Below are 17,218 nucleotides of genomic sequence, written 5' to 3' on the forward strand. Positions count from 1 at the left end.
GCAGGGACACCCCCAGCTGCAGCCTGGGCAGCACCGCGGACCGACTCTGTGACCCGCCAGCCGGCCGCTGAGGTTTCAGTGCCTCGGGATGGGCCCTGCTCCCAATGCGACAACTCCCTCCGCATCAGCTCCTGGCAGGTGCTTGAGACAGTGGTGCCCGTGCCAACGGTGGCCTTCACGACCTGTTCCTCCTCAGAGGCACAAAGGATCCCCCCCAACCCCCCCGACAGGCACGGAACTGCGTGGTTTCCATCGCTGCCTCCTGGGTGGGTGGGGGCGGCTCCAGCAATCTTTATGGAATGACAGATACATTGGGGTGAAACCCAGCGGCCTTGGCCAAGACCGCACGTCCCAGGCATGCTGGGCTCAGGGGGACACACTTACCAGGTTTGTGCTTGATGTTGGCCTTGGACCCACACTTGGAGGAGACCTTAGAGATGTCCACCTTCTTATTCTGAATCTGAACCTGAGAAACCACAAAAATATCATTGCCTCAGTGAGAGGGTGTACTTCAGGGCCTGGAGCTTCTGAGCCCACCCCCAGGCAGACGAAACCAGTGTTCCCACACACAACAGGCCTTTCCCCTCCCTGCTGCATCTGCGCATCTGCCAGGCAGCTCTTCTCCCATTTTGCTGGATCCAAATGTCCTAAAATGTCATTTTGTTCCATCTGAAATCTTACCCATTAACTCCTTGCTCAGAGATAATCTGGAATAATGTTTTCATGTTCTCCTTCTAGTTCTTTTCAGTGCATTTTTCCCTCCTGGCTGACCACATAGGTATCTGTCTGTCTACAATTTGTACTCCTGCTTAATTCATGTTACAAGCATTTTCCCACAAAAGGTGAGAAATGTAAAGAGGGGGCCACATAATAATCCATCCTATAAGATCTTATATAAACCCAATATCATGCCTGATATTGAACATTTGGGTTTTTTCTAATTTTTCACCATTAAAACCATGGCAGCAATGGGGATGCCTGGGTGGCGCAGTCGGCTGGTTGCGCATCCGACTCTTGTTTCAGCTTGGGTCGCGACCTCAGGGATGTGGGACTGAGCCCCGTGTCAGGCCCTACACTCAGTGTGGAGTCTGCTTAGGACTCTCTTTCTCTCCCTCTGCCCCTTGCCCCCACTCTCTTTCTCTCCAAAATAAATCTTTTTTTTTTTTTTTAAGATTTTATTTATCTGACAGAGGGAGACACAGCGAAAGAGGGAACACAAGCAGGGGCAGAGGCAGAGGGAGAAGCAGGCTTCCCGCCGAGCAGGGAGCCCGATGCGGGGCTTGATCCCAGGACCCTGGGATCATGACCGGAGCCAAAGGCAGACACTTAATGACTGAGCCACCCAGGAACCCCTCTCCAAAATAAATCTTAAAACAAACAAACAAACAAACAATGGCAGCAATATCTTTGTGAATAGAAGTCATGGCAATTTTGATGACCCCTTAAAGCAAGATGCCCAGAACTTTAGTTACCCGGTGAAAGGTTCAGACTGTATGTATCAAGGTTCTTAAGCCATGGGGCCTAACTGCTTTCTAGAAATGTGACAATGGACACCCACCACCAAGCTTAAGTGTTTGTCTCACCATATCCTCCCAGCACTGGACATTCCCATTAAAAATAGTAACAACGCTTTTCCAGTAAGCAGCCTGAGGTGATCTCTGAAAATGGTTCACTATTCACTTGACCCAGAAAACCCTACAAAATCAGGCAAATCAAGAGGTTCAAACCTTCACGTTCACTTTAAGAACACATGTGAAATGGCCCAGGCCATCAAGAGGAAGCATATCTGAAAAGCCACCAAGTTTCTAAAGATGTCACTCTGCAGAAGCAACATGACCCAAGCTGTCACCACGCTGGAGCGCTGGAGGTGGGATGCGTGGCCAGGCCAAATGGCGGAGCTGGACACAGGATGGATGTCCCCAAGAGTGTGCTGTATTTTTACTGCACATGCTTAAAAATGCAGAGTCATGCTGAACTGAAGGGGTTAGACGCGGATTCTCTGGTCATGGAGCACATCCAAGGGAACAAAGCCGCCAAGACGTGGCGTGGAGCTTACAGGGCTCGTGGCCGGATTGGCCCACACGTGCGCTTTCCCTGCCACCCTCCCTGCCACCCTGAGATGCTCCTGACGGAAAAGAGCAGATTGTTACTAAACCAGAAGAGGAGGCTGCACAGGAGAAGAACGATATCCCAGAAGAAAGTGAAGAAACAAAAACTTACGGCCCTGGAGTAAATTCTGCATAGAACACACGCAAATACAAGTTAAAACAAAAAACCACCACCACCACCACCAAAACTTCGCTAATTTATACGTGAAAACTGCTCAGTTTTGGTTGCTCTGCTCATTATTAAGGGTCCTAATAACCATCTGCACGATATGCCCCCTCCCTCTCCCAAAGAGCCGGGCCCAGCGCGGTCGTGAATGTGCACAGAGCCCCAGCCAGCAGCCAGGGGCCCTACATCTGCAGAGATGAGGCGCCACCTCCAGGCTCCACGAGGCCTTTGGTTAATCTGACATTCTGTCCGCAGCTGTTGAGTAATCAAAAGGACGAACAGCCTTTTATCTGACATGAATCCCGTTGGGGTGAACACCTTGCTACTGGGACTGAGGGCATGTGTTTCACTTAGGAAAGGTCGTCATCTACAGCTGGGCACTGGGTTCTGGGATGAAGATTCCAGGGTCCCTGTGAGTGACCCAGCTGCTCCCCGGTTCTGTGGAAAAGCCCAGCTTTCCATCCCAGTCAAGTCCTCCAGGCAGGGGCCCCGGGAGCCCTGCCAGCAGGTGCCACAACCTCTGGTGGGGTTCCTTCGCCATGCCATTCAATGACTACCTTCTAGGACCCTGTCTCCTTTTCTTCAGTGTCAGGAAATACGGTTTTCATTGTACTCCAAGAGAACACATGTGATGCCCACTGCATTTTCATGTGCCCACCGATCACCCAGGGCCGGCCACAGAGTAACTTCCCATAATCCTCAGCTTCCTTCAGCCATCCTCACTCTCTGCTCAAACTGCTCCCTAGCCTGGCAAGCACAATGCATTCTCCTCCCCATCCTTCAAAGCTCAGCTCAAGGGCCACCTTCTTCAAAGCCTTCCCAGGCTCGAGCTTCACTCCACCTTTTCACATCATCTCTTGAAGGGACATCAGCATCAACAGGACACTAAGTGCTTCACGTGTTCAGTCATCATTTACAAAGGACCTATCACCCTCAAACAACAGCCTCCGCTTTGTCTATTTCCAACAAGGCTGCAATTCTCTCTAAACGAGAACACAGAGAAGTACTTTTCCCAACCGAATGTCTGGCAGCCGCCGAAACCCAGACAAATGTGTCCTGCTGCATGGGTGGCAAGCTCATCTCGTGCCCTCCCCGAGACACCTGTAAGCAGTCACGGAGCTCACTCGCCGAGGTTTGGGGCCTACGCATTTCTTGAGCCAACGTTCTGCAACTGAAGCCACCACTTGTTTACTTCTTGCCTGGTCCTCAAGTAAGGAACAGCTGATTAGGGGAAATTCTGCTTTACAGATGCTCCAGCCAATAAACAAAGAAGGAATGGCAGAATCAGAGTCTCTCCACAGTACACCCCTTACTGAACACATGGGTCTAGGTACCGGCCATCAGATGATGTGCCTCCTGACAGAAACACCACCACTACCTATGAAAGTCTTGCAGAAATCTGGGTTGGGGGGCGGGGATCAATCCTGAATCAATTTAAAGACTATCAAGGGACAATGGAATATGCTAAATGAAACCACGGGGGGTGTAATCAGCAGCGGAATTCAGATTCTAGGACAAGCTACTTGGTTTATGCATGAAAAATACTGCTACAAGCAACCCTGTCAGGACCACTCTCACTCTTGAGTTTTTTTTCTGTATCTTCACTTAATAAACTTCTATAGCTTTACTCACCAAAAAAAAAAAAAGAAAAAAAGAAAAATACTGCTACAAAAAAAACTGAAGGGAGCCTGTAGAGTAAAAGAAACCTAAGATTACAAAAGACAAGAGACACATCAACCAATCACAATTTATGGACCTTATTTGTATCCTGATTCAAATAAGCAAACCTGTTTAACATGTCAGTGGGAGTTTTACACACACACACATACACGCGTACACTGAAGAATTATCTTTTCAAGTTATAAATGGAATATCTGCAGATGAATGACGTTATCTAGGACTGGCTTCAAAACAGTCAGGGTGGCATACAGAGATAAGACTGGACACAAGGAAAGGCACCTGGCTGGCTCGGTGGAGCGTGCAGCTCTTGATCTCAGGGTCATAAATTTGAGCCCCCCGTTGCGTGTAGAGATCACTTAAAAAAAAAAGAAAAAAAAAAAAAGACTGGCCACAAGGATAATAAATAAAAGGTATATCCAGTTCATTGTATTTTTTTTTTCTATTTTTGTATTTGAAAATTTTCTATAATTGCAAGTTTTAAAAAGCGTAACTGCGTCCCCCTCACTTACCGAGGCCCGCTACAGCTGAGACGCGGCTCTGCCTCCTAAGGCTGGCATGGAGAGAAGCCACAGTCTCTTCCAGACAGTCCTCCTTGTCCTGTCCCCCTCCCGGGCCACTCGCTGCCACTCAATGCTTTAGGGAGCCACGGGCCACTTCCCTGGCCTAGGACGCGTGTTTCTCAGATGTCCTCTCCCCAGCACAGCCCGACGGCCCTCTCGCTGCACCACCGACCCCACATCCCCTGCACCTTGCTCTAGCTGTTCGCACCGGCTGTCCGCTCCCCCCCCCCCCCCCCCCCCGGTCTGGTGACGCCCTGCGGGGAGGGGTAGAGGCTGCCGAGATGACACAGCCGCCGGGTCTAAGAACCCATCAACCCATCACACGTCTCCCCTCACGAGGGTGAAGTGGCAGAAAAACGGTCTCATACACACACAAAACTGGGGGGAAATCTGCTCTGTTCCCTGCCCTCGTGTGCCCCTGGCTCCCAACAAGGGGACGCGTGTATGTGCGCCAGGGCGCTCTGCGGCACTAATGGGGGGCCCTGCTCCAGGCCTCCCCTCTGGGTGCCAGACTCCGAGTCTCTAACCAGGAGGGGACGGGGTTTTTGTGTGACGTGTGACACTGTTCTGCCTGCACGGCGGGCCCACTCTTTCTGCACTGCATGTGTATCCGTGCTGGCTTCACGGGGGCTGAGGGAAGGAAGCACAGTGCCTCCATCCAGGCCCCTTACCCGCCTCTTCCTGCCTGCAAGCGCTGCTCCCAGGCGGTTTCCGAACGCCCTGCCATCGAAGGAAGCCTCCCTCCTAGAGTAAAATGCTTACTCGGCGCCTGGTGCTCAGCTGGTTCAGCGGCCAACTCTGACTTTGGCCCAGGTCATGAGATTGAGCACGGAGTCTGCTTGTCCCTCTCCCTCCTGCTCTGTCATTGTGTGGCTCCCCGACTCCTGCCCCCCCCCCCGCCCTGGCTCACGCACTCTCTCTCTCCCCCAAATAAATAAAATCTTTTATTTAAAAAAGTGCTTTTAAAAAAATCTTGAAGTCATGTGTAAGCAGTGTGGGAGAGCACAGGAGGTGATAAATGATGCCTATTTTCCGGGCTTGTGCACACACCGCACACCATACCAAGTGCATTTCTGTGTCACACACACAATGACCAATTCCTTCAGAATCTCCTGCTCACCTCCTGTTTTCAGCTAGCCCAAAAGCCTGAAAGGAAAAGCTAAAGCCAGTGCCTCCCTGGGGCCCTCAAGCTGGATCTTCATCACCTTAACCAGACACTGTCTTTACATGCTTCACCCACTTCAGCGGATCCCACACCAGGCTGGCTCCCGTCAGGCCAGCAACGAAGCCAGCCAGGTGTATTCCACCCGTGTGTCAAGGATGCAGTTCCTGCCCGGGCCAGGAGAGCCACTGGTGGTAAGTGACTGGAAGGAGCTTCAGTAGGGGGGGTGGGGGGGGGGGGGGCAAGAAAGGGATGCCCTGAGGCGGATTCCTCACAAGAGAAATGCTGGGCAGCCACAGGCAGGATGGCATGGCCACCGAAGGGGCAGGAGGGACAGAGCCTGAAAATGAACAGGGTGAGCAGAGCACGACACAGCCCAGTCCAGACAGTGAGGAGAAGGAACGGAGTGAGCAGGCTGCTGGAGCAGGACGGGCTCCCTCGCTCTGCTGGGGGGGGGGGCAGCGGGTGCGGAGCAGTGAAGGTGGAGGCCGCACGTGGTGGCTCCGTAACACCCTTCCCTCCGGCACGTGCTGGAGCCTCTCCTGCCTCTGCAAGGTCACAGGGACAGGTGGCGGGCGAACAGAGTGTTCTTACCTCTAGACCACGGCCCCCCTGTTGGCCAGAGTCACCTGTGTCCCCAGCACAGAGCTTAGGGCTGGCACAGAAGGGCAGCATGATAAAGGGATGTCTGGACGGAAGAAGGAGGAAGAGAAAGAGAAAAGGAGCGGCTGAGGCAGTAAGAGGAGGAAGGACTCAGCAGGGTGAAAGCCAGGGAGAGAGGGGGGAGACGCCGGGTGAGCGCCACCGGGTTGTAGTATTTAGGGGTTCCCCAGAAACAGCCAGCCTAAACACACCGGGGCACTGAGGCCTCCCCTCACTTCGCTAGCCTGCGTCTGGGAGGAAGCCCCAGGCCAGGCTGCCGTGGCCCTCTCCCCAGTGCGCCCCACGGGGGGCTATGCCACAGACGCTAGCTGTCCGGAGCCCATACTTACATTACCACCTCCAGGGACATGCTTAATATTGTCCTTGGAACCACACTTGGACTGAATATGGCTGTAGCTCACTTTTTTGGAGACTATCTGGACCTGGAGTGTTAGAGAACAGAAAAAAAACAACACAAAGGGAGAGGGCTGGTTAGAACTGACACAGGGCAGGCAGTGCGTCCACACGTGACCACAGTGACAACAGAGTTTTGTTCCAACTCCGCCCCCACCTGCAGCCGAACAGCTGTGGAGAAGCACAGGGGAAGGAATCTGAGAGAAGCAGGAAAATGAGTGAAGGACAAAGACAAACAACACGAGGACAGAAGCAGAGGCTGCAGAAGGGCTAATGGTCCTCCTCACTGCTCCTTGGGGCTGGGCTATGGTTCACGAGGCCCAGCCAGCAGCAGGCCCTGGATGCCCACCCAGGCACAGCCCCACTCCTGCTCCTGCCTGCTCTTCCCCGAGAGCTGAGGAGTGTCTGGGGAAGCCTCTCTGCGAGGGTCCTGCTCATCTGGACTGGTCCTCACCGAACCTTGGCCCTTCCCTTGTATCTGGGAAGCAAAGGCAGCTCCGAGAAGCACACTGGGCAGCTGGCTCACAGGGCAAAGATCTGATACAGGAAGGAAGGGACATCACAGCTCAGTCATCAATGCAAATGGACCAGAGGCCGTTGGGCCTGCCATGCAGAATCTGGACGCCAGGGGGAGCGCAAGCCACATCCTCGATAACTCCACACTCTACAAGCAGCCCGGTAGTCTCGGGGCTCAAGAAAGTACAGTGAGCTTCTGGTCTAGACTTTTCTTCAACTCGAGGGTAAAACACTTCCCTCAATCCCCCAGATGCCTAATCCTGTGCCCTGTGAGTTTCGTGTGCAAAGAGAAGCGGCTCCAGGCAAGGCTGCAGTGATGCGTAATGGGGTGGCGGGGGGGGGGGGGGGGGGGCGTTGGGGGGGACCACGACAGGACACAGCACACTGAGTGCTTATGAATGGTTCCCCCTGGAATGCAGCCACACAAAGGCCCAGGCTCTAAGGGCTGGAACAAAGAATTCTCTTTGAGTCTTCTGAAAAAGAAACAGTTGCCAGCTTCCTTCCTCCCTTGGCTTCAGAGCCCTTCACAAATGAAACAGGCCCCAAGCTGAAGAGTTTTCCACAGAGCAGAGAAATCCACCCCGAGAAATTCCAACCCAAATACCTCACGGTTTTGTGCCTTCTTTACAATGTCAGTGATGAATAACTGGTTAGCAAACTGTTTCCTAATGAAACCCTGCTCTGAACCGGAGACCCACAGGACCTCTAGGAGTCACCTGGAAGCCTCACCGAATGCACAAATTCCTTGGGCTGAGACTCCCCATCCTGGTCCCTGAGAGCTGGAGTTAGGCTCCTCTGGCAGCCCCTGGCTGGAGAGACCACCTACCTGCCACAGCTAAGGGAAGGAGGTTCCCACAGCAAGCGGGAGGGGGGCCTGGTTCCAGGGTGTGGAGGCAAGAGGAAAGAACCTAGTTTCCTCTTACCTGTGCGATCCCTACGCTGAGTGGGTTTCCAGAGGGAATGAGCATGTGAACTTTCAGTGAGAAGGGGACATGGGGAACCAGGGCAAACAAAGCTACCTCTGTAGCCAGCATGTTGTGAAAGGGGCCTTCTTAAACTGAAAGGTCAGTTTAAAGCACCAGGGTTCCAGAGTTCAAGGTGCTGACAAGTAACCAATGCCATGTGTCTCACTGAGGCAGGACCTGGGTGCTCAGTGTGTGTGTTCTGCGTGCAAAATGGGTAGGGTTTCACATCAAGGTCAGTGTGAAGGAAGTGGCTGAAGGTTTTTGGATCCGTGTTATCCGGTTGAATAAATATTTCCCAAAGGCTCCCAACTCTGTTAACTGTCAGGGTTAATACAAAAATTTTTCTGATGGCCGAGTCATCAAACAAAGAGGAGGGAACGCGGGGGCGGGGGCAAAGTAGAAACTAGTTAAGGACAGGAAAAAAGTGCAATAGAAGGGAAAGTGACTCAGGCTGGAAGAAACAGTTTATCATCTTTCACCTTCAAGAGGTAAAAGTCTAAATAAAACTCACTTTCCCAGCAGGTGGTTTCTGCGCACTCGCAATGGGACCGGCTGTTTTAGTGACTGCGTTAGGTTCAGGCTTTCGAGCCGGAGCAGATGCCTCTGTTTTTTTCTCTACTTTGGCCTGGATGGAGATAAAGGGAGGGCACATTTCAAACCAAGACGGTAAGAGCCCAAATGCCAAGAAGGGAAGAAAGCTGTAGGGGACTCAAATCCAGGCCAGACCACCGGCAGAAGCAGGTCACCCGCGCTCCTAGGAAAAAAAAAACCACCATTTTCCAGGGTAGACCAGCCAGGGGGAGGAGCTGCAGAACAAAGTCCTGAGACCCTAGGAAGAGATCAAGATAGCACTCACAGAGAAAGGCGGGAAGGAGGGCTAAGTTAGTGATTCTCTTTGGAGTGTGTGTTTGCCAATCATGATGCCCTCCCATTCAAATGTCCTCACCCCAAGCAAGCTGCCATAGTCAACAGGGAGCCACTACTGATGATGTGAAGTCTCGTATCAGTCAGGTATGTTGGAACAGAAAATAATTTGATTACGAGGCCAAGTCACTCAACGTCCCCCCCAGGACCACCTGCAACTTTTGCCCAAGGAAAGCATAAGAAGAGCCCAGGAAGGGGGAGATGGGTCATGCATTGGGTACACCAGAGCCACAGCCTCTTAGCAAAAGCAACTCTCAGGCCCTTTTTCCAGACTAATCTCAGTTTGCCATCAATGTCTTCCAAAAATACCAGGATTCGGCCTCATTTTGGGCCCTGGTCAATTTTTTAAGGGCTCTGGGTTGAAGCAAATTAAGCTATCCTACCCTGAGTGGGAGGGATGGGTGGTGGTTTAATGCTGGAGAATCACATAGGAAATGAGAAGGTTCCTGCTCCAAGGACTTTGACTGGGACTTTCGGCACCATCTTTTCATACACCAAAGTCCCACTGCTGCTAACAGCTGACAAATAATTCTGGGGCGGATGCAACCAGAAAAGCCTTAAGAGTAAAGCGCCGGGGCCTGCCCTGCCACCCTCCATCGCGACTCCCCCTCCATCACGACTCCCTGGGGCAGCCCTTCGGATTAGGAAAGCAGGACTCCGGATTAGGAAAGCAGGAGCGAGTCCTCCCGGCCACCAGAGGACGCCCTACCTCTTTCACGCTGAAGGCACCCCCCCCCCCCATGTCAAAGCTTCCACCTCCTACACGTCCTGCAGCTCAGACAGCGCAAGGGTAGGGAGCACGTCCAGTCTCTCACCTTCACAAGGTCTCACAATCCACCTCTGTTCGTCTTGTTAAGGAGAAGAACCCTGTTGCCTCCAAACAAAAATGTAAGCCTAAACCCCGAAATACAGAACAAGAGCCCCTCTCATGGGGACGGGAAGAGAGAGCCTGCTGCTGGGACCTGGAGCCCAGGCTGAAAGTCCCTGGCACTGAATCCAATGTCCTGACCGCCCTTCTTCTTTGGTGGGCGCCTGGGGCTGATGTGAGGACACGCCTGGGGGACAGCGGGTGGGTGGGTGTGGCAGCAGAAGAAGCAAGGGCCGGCATGCCGAGGACCCCTAGCTCCCTGGACTCACCCGCCCTCCTCCGGGCTGATGCTTGATGTTTTCCGTGGAGCCAACCTTGGAGCGGACGTTCTTCAGATCAGGGGCAGAAGCGTTGGTGGACAGGCGGCTCAGCCTCGGGGCAGAGGAGCTGGGCTTGGCTGAGGCGGGCTTCTTGTCTGAGGAAGGGGTCCCAGAGGGCCGGGGAGGGGTGGGTGTGGGCTTGGCTCGGCTGGGAGCCACCCCTGCCACAGGGGCGGTCCCAGGGACAGTGGTGCTTTTCTTCACCGAGCTGGTGGATGTGCTCTTGGAGCGACTCAGGTCAGCTGCAAACGTAGGAGTGAGAGAGGACAAGGGGTCAGGGGGAGAGAGCAAAGGGGAGCCTTAGAGCCACAGAGAGGCAGGGGTTTATTTTAGGCTCCCACGAAGCAGGGGACCGGGTGTTACCTGGTGCAGACTTTGTAGCCGTCTTCTTCATGTCCGCAGGCTTCCCCTCCGTCCTAACGGCTGCACAAACATACACGGTTTAACATGTAGTGTTTACAAACTAACCTAGTGAACGGCTCATCCAATCCTGAGATTCATTCATTCATTCAACAATTACTGAATGTCCCTTTTGGGCCATGGGCTGTGCTAGTCGCTGGGAATAAGTGAGGGGTAAATTAGCCAGCCAGGGAAAGACTGCGCCCTTCTGGAGCATACATGGCCACCCACTCTGTCTCATTCTCTTCTACAGCCCTGCCAGTGCCTTCCACATGGCCTCGGAAGTGGGTTATCAGTACATGCACCAGTGGAACTGAACCATCTATCTCCTGTCATGTACGCCCATGACCACGATGTGCTGAGTGCGGCGAAGTTACTAAGAAAGAACAGTAAATACTACCTGGGAATCCATTAAGAATCCCTTTCACTCAAGAATTTTCTGAATATATGTACTTGCTAACCTCATATGGAGATCAAGGATCCACTTTTCACTGCACCCCATTAAGGACGAGGGCACAAAAAGGGGTGCATGGCTTTCTGTGACGCTGGCTGGAGCTACGGCTGGGGCAAAGCCAAGGCCCCACCCTTCTCCCCACCGGTTTCCACGGGAGTGGAGGGTAACAGTACTCACCGGTGGGCCTCTTGGGCACAGGCGTGGGGGGGCTCCGACTGCCTGGCCCAGCTGAGGCAGGACTGGCAGCGGCCGGGGCTTTTGGAACAGTCTGGGAGCTCTTGGAGCCAGGCCGGGGGCCTGGAGCAGAGGCTGGCTTGGATGGCGAGGCCCGCTTCTCCAGAATCTTTGCCTCTGCAACAGGCTGGTGACAGGGAAATGGGAATAAGAGCTGCAGGTCAGCGGGCGCCTCGGGAAGTCAGCGGACACCAGAAAAACTGTGGATTTGGCACTCACTGACAGGACAGTTTATGCTGTTCTAAGATCTAAGTCCTTCAGACAGAGTGAGAAATGGGCCATGCAGGGCGCTGTGTCAGCTGGACTCGGGAAACGGAGCCTAACGGAGCTCAATCCAGCCTGAACCAGTGAGAATGAACAAACCAGAAAAGTATACCACATCACAAACGCAGTTTGCCTCAGGATCTAATGTATTTAAATACATTAAATACATCAGTATTTAATTACCTGACCAAAGATAAATAAATATATAAACAACACAAAAAATGTAAAAATTATGTTCAATCAAATTCAGTCACTCTTTTGGTGAAGATGCACACGGCGAACGCTGGTTAGGGCTGCCAACAGTGAGAACACCGGCCTCGCCAGTCAGATCAGAATGCCGAGCTCTAACCCCAGTCAGGCCCCCAACTCACAGTGTGTTCCTGGTAAATCACAGAGTCTCTCTGGGCTTTACTTCCTCAGTCGGATAAGGGAGGTTGGCACAGAGGACCCCTGGGGACCAGCTGCGATGCCGTGCGGTGTTTGGGACTACAGGAGAAGTCTCTGAGAGCACAGGCTTGTGGAGAGCGGGTGGGCGGAGGGGGCAGGGCTGACCACCACAGGGGAGGAGCACCGATGTCACAGCTGTGACTGAGGGCCAAAGGGAAAAGTCTTGGCATCGGGGCCACTCTAGCTCCTCTTCCAGGGAGGCTGGGCATGGCGTCACTTGTAAGGAAGGGAAGGAATCATGTAGCCTGGCTTCTACGGGAACATAAGTACCAAGTTACTCTAGACAATGAGCCAAATCACAGACACAGTGTATCCAGCCCTTTTACTCAACAACAAATGGCCACACAGCGTTGTATGTTGGTGGAGACGAGCAGGATACAGCTCAGATGGGAAATCAGCTAAGGAGGTGCTCAGAAATTAAGGGCTGGCATCCAATTAAAGTCTAACCCTGAAAGCGCAGGGTAATGGCCGTTTCTATAAATGAAGTCCCTAAGTATGGCTGGAATTGGTGGAACTAGTTCAGCCACCAGCTCTGTTTGGAATAGATCGTAGGATTTTGTGCAGAGGGATCCCTCCAGTCAGCTCTAAGATCTGGGTATAAAACATACTCTCTTTTTGAGGCCTCCTTCAAATTCTCAATATTAGGACTATGATTCAGAATAATCTCCCAGGGTCTTATTTTGCTAATAATAGTGATAAAATAAGTTGGAAAAAAGGTATTAAGGATAGAAGGCTCTAAAAAATGTGACATCCTTGATTTAGAGGTCAGGCTCTTGGCTTCAGCAAGCGACAGAACCAGCCTGCTTTCATAACTGCAGTTACTCTGCTGTTTCTCATTTTACAGTTTCTTCTCTACCAGGATCCTGGATCTACTTTTTCTAAGTAGGTTTTTTTCCCCCTTTTTTTGCTTCTTCAACTTTTCTACCAAATAAGGGTGAAAATAAATTTCATTAGACCAGTTTTTAATCAATCTCTCAAAATATTTTCATCTGTTTCTTATCTAAAAAAAGAACAGCAGTAGTAACTGGAATGCAGATCACATTTTCAGGTGAGCTGTACCTCAGAATGCTGTCTAAAATCTGCGTGGCAAAAGCCATGAAAGAGCAGTGCTGACAGAGGCCCTGAGCATCAGGGGTGGAGTCAGCCCCAAGCTCACACACTGGCTCTGCTACTTACTAGCACTGGACCTTAGGAAGGTTATCTCACTGAGCTATGAAATGAGAATACTAATACCCACATCATGGGTTGCTGACAGAGAGAATCAAAGGCATTAACTTATATAAAGGAACCAGCAGAGGACACTTCATGGTTGTTATTATTGCCAAGTGAAATTTCACTAGACCACCTCCCCCTGCTGTCTTCTGTCTGCCCCAGGATTTGCCGTGCCAGGGCTCCAGTCACCCTCCCTCTGCCCTCTGATGCAACTAAATCATCTTCTCACGATCAAGAAAAGCAGTCAACTGGGTAAATGAGGAGTGCCAGAAAACTATGTATTTTATCATTCTTAGTCTATGACAGGATTTCTCAGTTTCTTGGCCAGGTTCCAACCTAGACTACAATTCCTAGGTTCCATCAATTTTCTTTACAAGATTAGATGATACACTAACATTGCCCACCGTGAATTTAAAGAATAACACTGAGCTGACCGAAAGGCCCTACTCAAGCAAAAAGATGTTAAGGAAGGCAGCCACAGAGCCCAGCTGGTCTTCTAGAATGATCCTGCTGAAGCCACTCCTGCTCCAAATGGACCGGTTTCTAGGCAGTTATGTGTGGCTGACCTGGAAAACTGAAAACCTGCAGGGGGGTGCCCAGTGAGAGAGGCCCAATGTCAAAAGCAAAGGAAGTTGTCACACATTGTTGGAACCTACAGAGATCAGCTAGAAGACCTTATCCAAAAAAGTCACAGGCGAAACTCACTTCTGCCAGAGGATTAAAGAGAAAGATAAGGAAGTGAATTTGGGGAATCTGATGTGGGAACTGTACCAAAAAGAAGTGGGTGACATAGTATGTGGAGGAGGGCAAACTCGCTAACAAGTGTTCAAACAAGGGAAGAGTAAGGGGGAGCTGGGAGAAAGGAAAAGAAACCTAAGCAGACTCAGTACTGCCTCCCAGCAGGGCAGGACAAAGTACAAAGTCTTGAAAGGCCTTCAGGTGTTATGGCTGCACTATGCACCCCCAAGATTTGCAAGTCGCCTCTCTCCCCTTCCCCCAATTCCACCAGCTTAACTGCACTGCTTGGCAGCAACGAGAGCAATCGACCCTTGGAGGGGAGAACGTCTCCCAGGCACAGGGCCTGGGTGGCTACTTACCTTGGGTTTTGAGTCTTTTGAAGGTAAGGTGGATGGCCTGGCAGTGGCGGTGGCAGGGCGTTTGGGTGGGGCAGCCGGCACTAAGCCTGCAGCGAGGCTCATGGGTTTTTTATTCGCCCCACCAAAGGTGGCGGGAGCCGGCTGCTTAGGGAGAGGAGTGGGCTGAGTTTTGGCTTTCGATGTTGAAGTCTTTGCAGGCTGAGTGGTGGCCAAAGGCTTTAAGTTGATGTGTTGTTTTGTTTTGTTTTGTTTTTAAAGCCAACATCAAACACACAGACAAAAATAAAAAATGAAGAAAAGTATAAATTGCACAATTCAAAGTAAAATTATAAGCAATGAGGATATATGCAACTGAAAAGCAGCATTCCGTTCTTCTGAGCTCGGTAAGGAGTGGAAAGAAATCATGAGAAAAAGAAAACTGGGACTTCATTCTTAATGACAGTGTCACAAATTCCAGCAGTTCGGTACCTGAAGACTTAAATTCAGTGACGGCTTTAAACAATTAACTAATTTTTGGTGGCTGCAATAATTCTACGAAGAAGTCACCAGCAGGTAATTAAACGGTCATTATTTGTGCCTTGATGAGGCAACATCGGCAGGGTTTTAGGACCACACCGAGGTACAGCATTTGTGTTCTGCAACGAGCAACAGTAATTCCTGAAGCTTTGCTCCACCTTAAAAATCTGAGTTCCCTTTTTACAAATGAAGATTTCAGAATCTATTTCTGAATAGTTCTGCAAATCCCGTTGTTGTTGTTGTTAAGGGAAGCAGAAACAACCTCTACAGAACATTTCTACATGTATTCAAGATAATGGGGTCAAAGGCAGAGATTTTAAGGGTTGAGTTAGGTTACTATGATAAAATAGGAATATAAAATATTTTCTAAGAATGTCCAAAAAAGGACTACTGATAGCTCAGAAAAAAGAAATTTCATTCATTGATTCAAGCAGTAACAGCAGAAGATAAGAGTTTTTAAAAATGGTAGCAGGAGAAGATAACCCACCACTCTGGTGCCTACCTTTGTTTTCTTCTCTGGGCTGGGTGGGAGCTCCTTGTTTGGAGGGGCGGTGATGTCATTTCCGGTCACACTCCCAGCAGGCCGTCCTTCTTCTGGCTTACTTATTCCTAAGTGGGGGTAAAGTCATGCTAAGCAGATGTTTTTCATACCCATTTTGAAAAAGCAAGTATTAGGAAGACAGACCACTGACTAGCACTCCATTCTGAAGAAAATCCACAGTGCTGTGCTCTGAAATGTGGACAAGACTCCCAAGTTCCTCTCACTGTGACAGGACCGTTTTAGATTCCAGAGATTCAGGCAGCTGGTCCCTGTGGAAAAGCAACCTAAGTGGGATTTGCACAAATGACCAATGGAAGGAAACAGCCCTGAAGTTTGGTTTCCCTTCCCTGGAGACCAGCAAAGGGGTTCTGTCACCCAACCACTAACTCCTGGAGCACACAGGGGACGGACAAAAACCTCTTCTACTAGAGTTTATCTCTTAGAATAAAGGTTGCTGAAGATGGGATAAGAGCCAGAAGATCATCCAATGTCCTCCCCTTACTTCCTTTCTCTGTAAAGCACCACTTTATGGAGGATGTGAGATTAACTTGATCTGGTTCTAGCAGTGACCCAGATTTCCAACAAGCCTGAGGAGACCCATGAAATCAGACCCAAGGCCAGAAATAAAGTCTACGCCTAAGGCTTGGCCCAGCAGCACCACTGTGGGGACTTAACTCCAGATTTCAATAGGGCTACACCTAAATGCAATAAATACCATGAAACTTATAACCTGGGTGTGGGAAAGACCTTTCTGAGTGGCACAAAATCCAGAAGCCACAGAAGATCAGTCTAAGGAAAAATTAAAAACAAAACAACAAACTTCAGTGTGGCCCCTCCCAAAAAAGAAAAAATGTAAGAAAAGTCAGAAGGCAGACAATTAACAGGAAAAATATCATTAACATCACATCAAAGACAAAGAGCTTATTATATAAATTACTCCTACAAATCACTAACTCCTATAAAAGCCAACAACCCACTGGAATAACGGCCCAAAGATTATGAACACAGTTTACAGAAAAAGAAATATAAATCAAAATACAAATTGAAAATAAGAAAGGATGTCCAATTTTTCATAGAAATGAAAACTAAAACCACACTGAGATGCCATTTTTAACCTAACATATTGTTGGAAGTGCTACAATGTGAAAACAGCCTGTGGGGATAAATGAAGATACTCGCTGCTGCAAAGTGTATGGAATGGTACAACTCCTATGCAGGGCAATCTAGCGGTGTCTCTGAAGACTCGTGTAGATAGATTCTAATCCAGATATCCAATTTCCAGAAACTTATTTTAGAGGCATATTCACACACCAGCAAAATAGCAAATGTACAAGGTCTTCATCAGAGCATTGTTCCTAACAGCACAGAACAGAAACACCCCAGAAGTCTGTTCATAAAAATGTGATTAAAAGCACCATGGCAGAAACATCAGTGTAATCTCCACACCTGAAAAAATAAAGCACAACCAATATGGAACCATCTCTATTAAGTGAAAAAAAAAAGTAAGGTGCAGAATAGTAAGATAATAGGAAACCCGTTTGTCTAGAGAAGGGATGGGGGCAAAATACATTTCTAATGCAAATACATTTTGTGCATGCATTTTAAAAAGGCCTTTGAAGGAACTTCCAAGGTCAAGTGTATACACTTGACCTTGCCTCCCCCAACACTACCTCCTGCAGAAGTACAGCACACTATCAAAACCAGGACGCTGATATCAGTACAATCCATG

At 50.1% G+C, this 17,218-nt stretch overlaps 1 protein-coding gene across 26 annotated transcripts in view; it reads right to left on the reverse strand.

The window, feature by feature from the left end:
• The window catches only part of MAP4 (microtubule associated protein 4), a 195,601-nt gene that overhangs the window by 5,629 nt on the left and 172,754 nt on the right, over positions 1 to 17,218 (reverse strand). For 9 of the 26 annotated variants that reach the window (XM_073901117.1, XM_073901111.1, XM_073901106.1 and 6 more), the window contains 8 exons: positions 15,451 to 15,557; positions 14,433 to 14,648; positions 11,356 to 11,539; positions 10,689 to 10,748; positions 10,275 to 10,567; positions 8,725 to 8,838; positions 6,669 to 6,761; positions 385 to 466 (listed from right to left, as the gene is read on the reverse strand). In XM_073901117.1, coding sequence (XP_073757218.1) covers positions 385 to 466; positions 6,669 to 6,761; positions 8,725 to 8,838; positions 10,275 to 10,567; positions 10,689 to 10,748; positions 11,356 to 11,539; positions 14,433 to 14,648; positions 15,451 to 15,557 — 1,149 coding nt within the window. The remainder of the gene's footprint in view (positions 1 to 384; positions 467 to 6,668; positions 6,762 to 8,724; positions 8,839 to 10,274; positions 10,568 to 10,688; positions 10,749 to 11,355; positions 11,540 to 14,432; positions 14,649 to 15,450; positions 15,558 to 17,218) is intronic. The other 17 variants (XM_073901123.1, XM_073901113.1, XM_073901126.1 and 14 more) reach the window with 6 other exon arrangements.

Source organism: Callorhinus ursinus, unplaced genomic scaffold, assembly GCF_003265705.2.
Source record: "Callorhinus ursinus isolate GAN/ISIS: 27379988/994484 unplaced genomic scaffold, GSC_fseal_2.0 scaffold15, whole genome shotgun sequence".
NCBI lineage: Eukaryota > Metazoa > Chordata > Mammalia > Carnivora > Otariidae > Callorhinus > Callorhinus ursinus.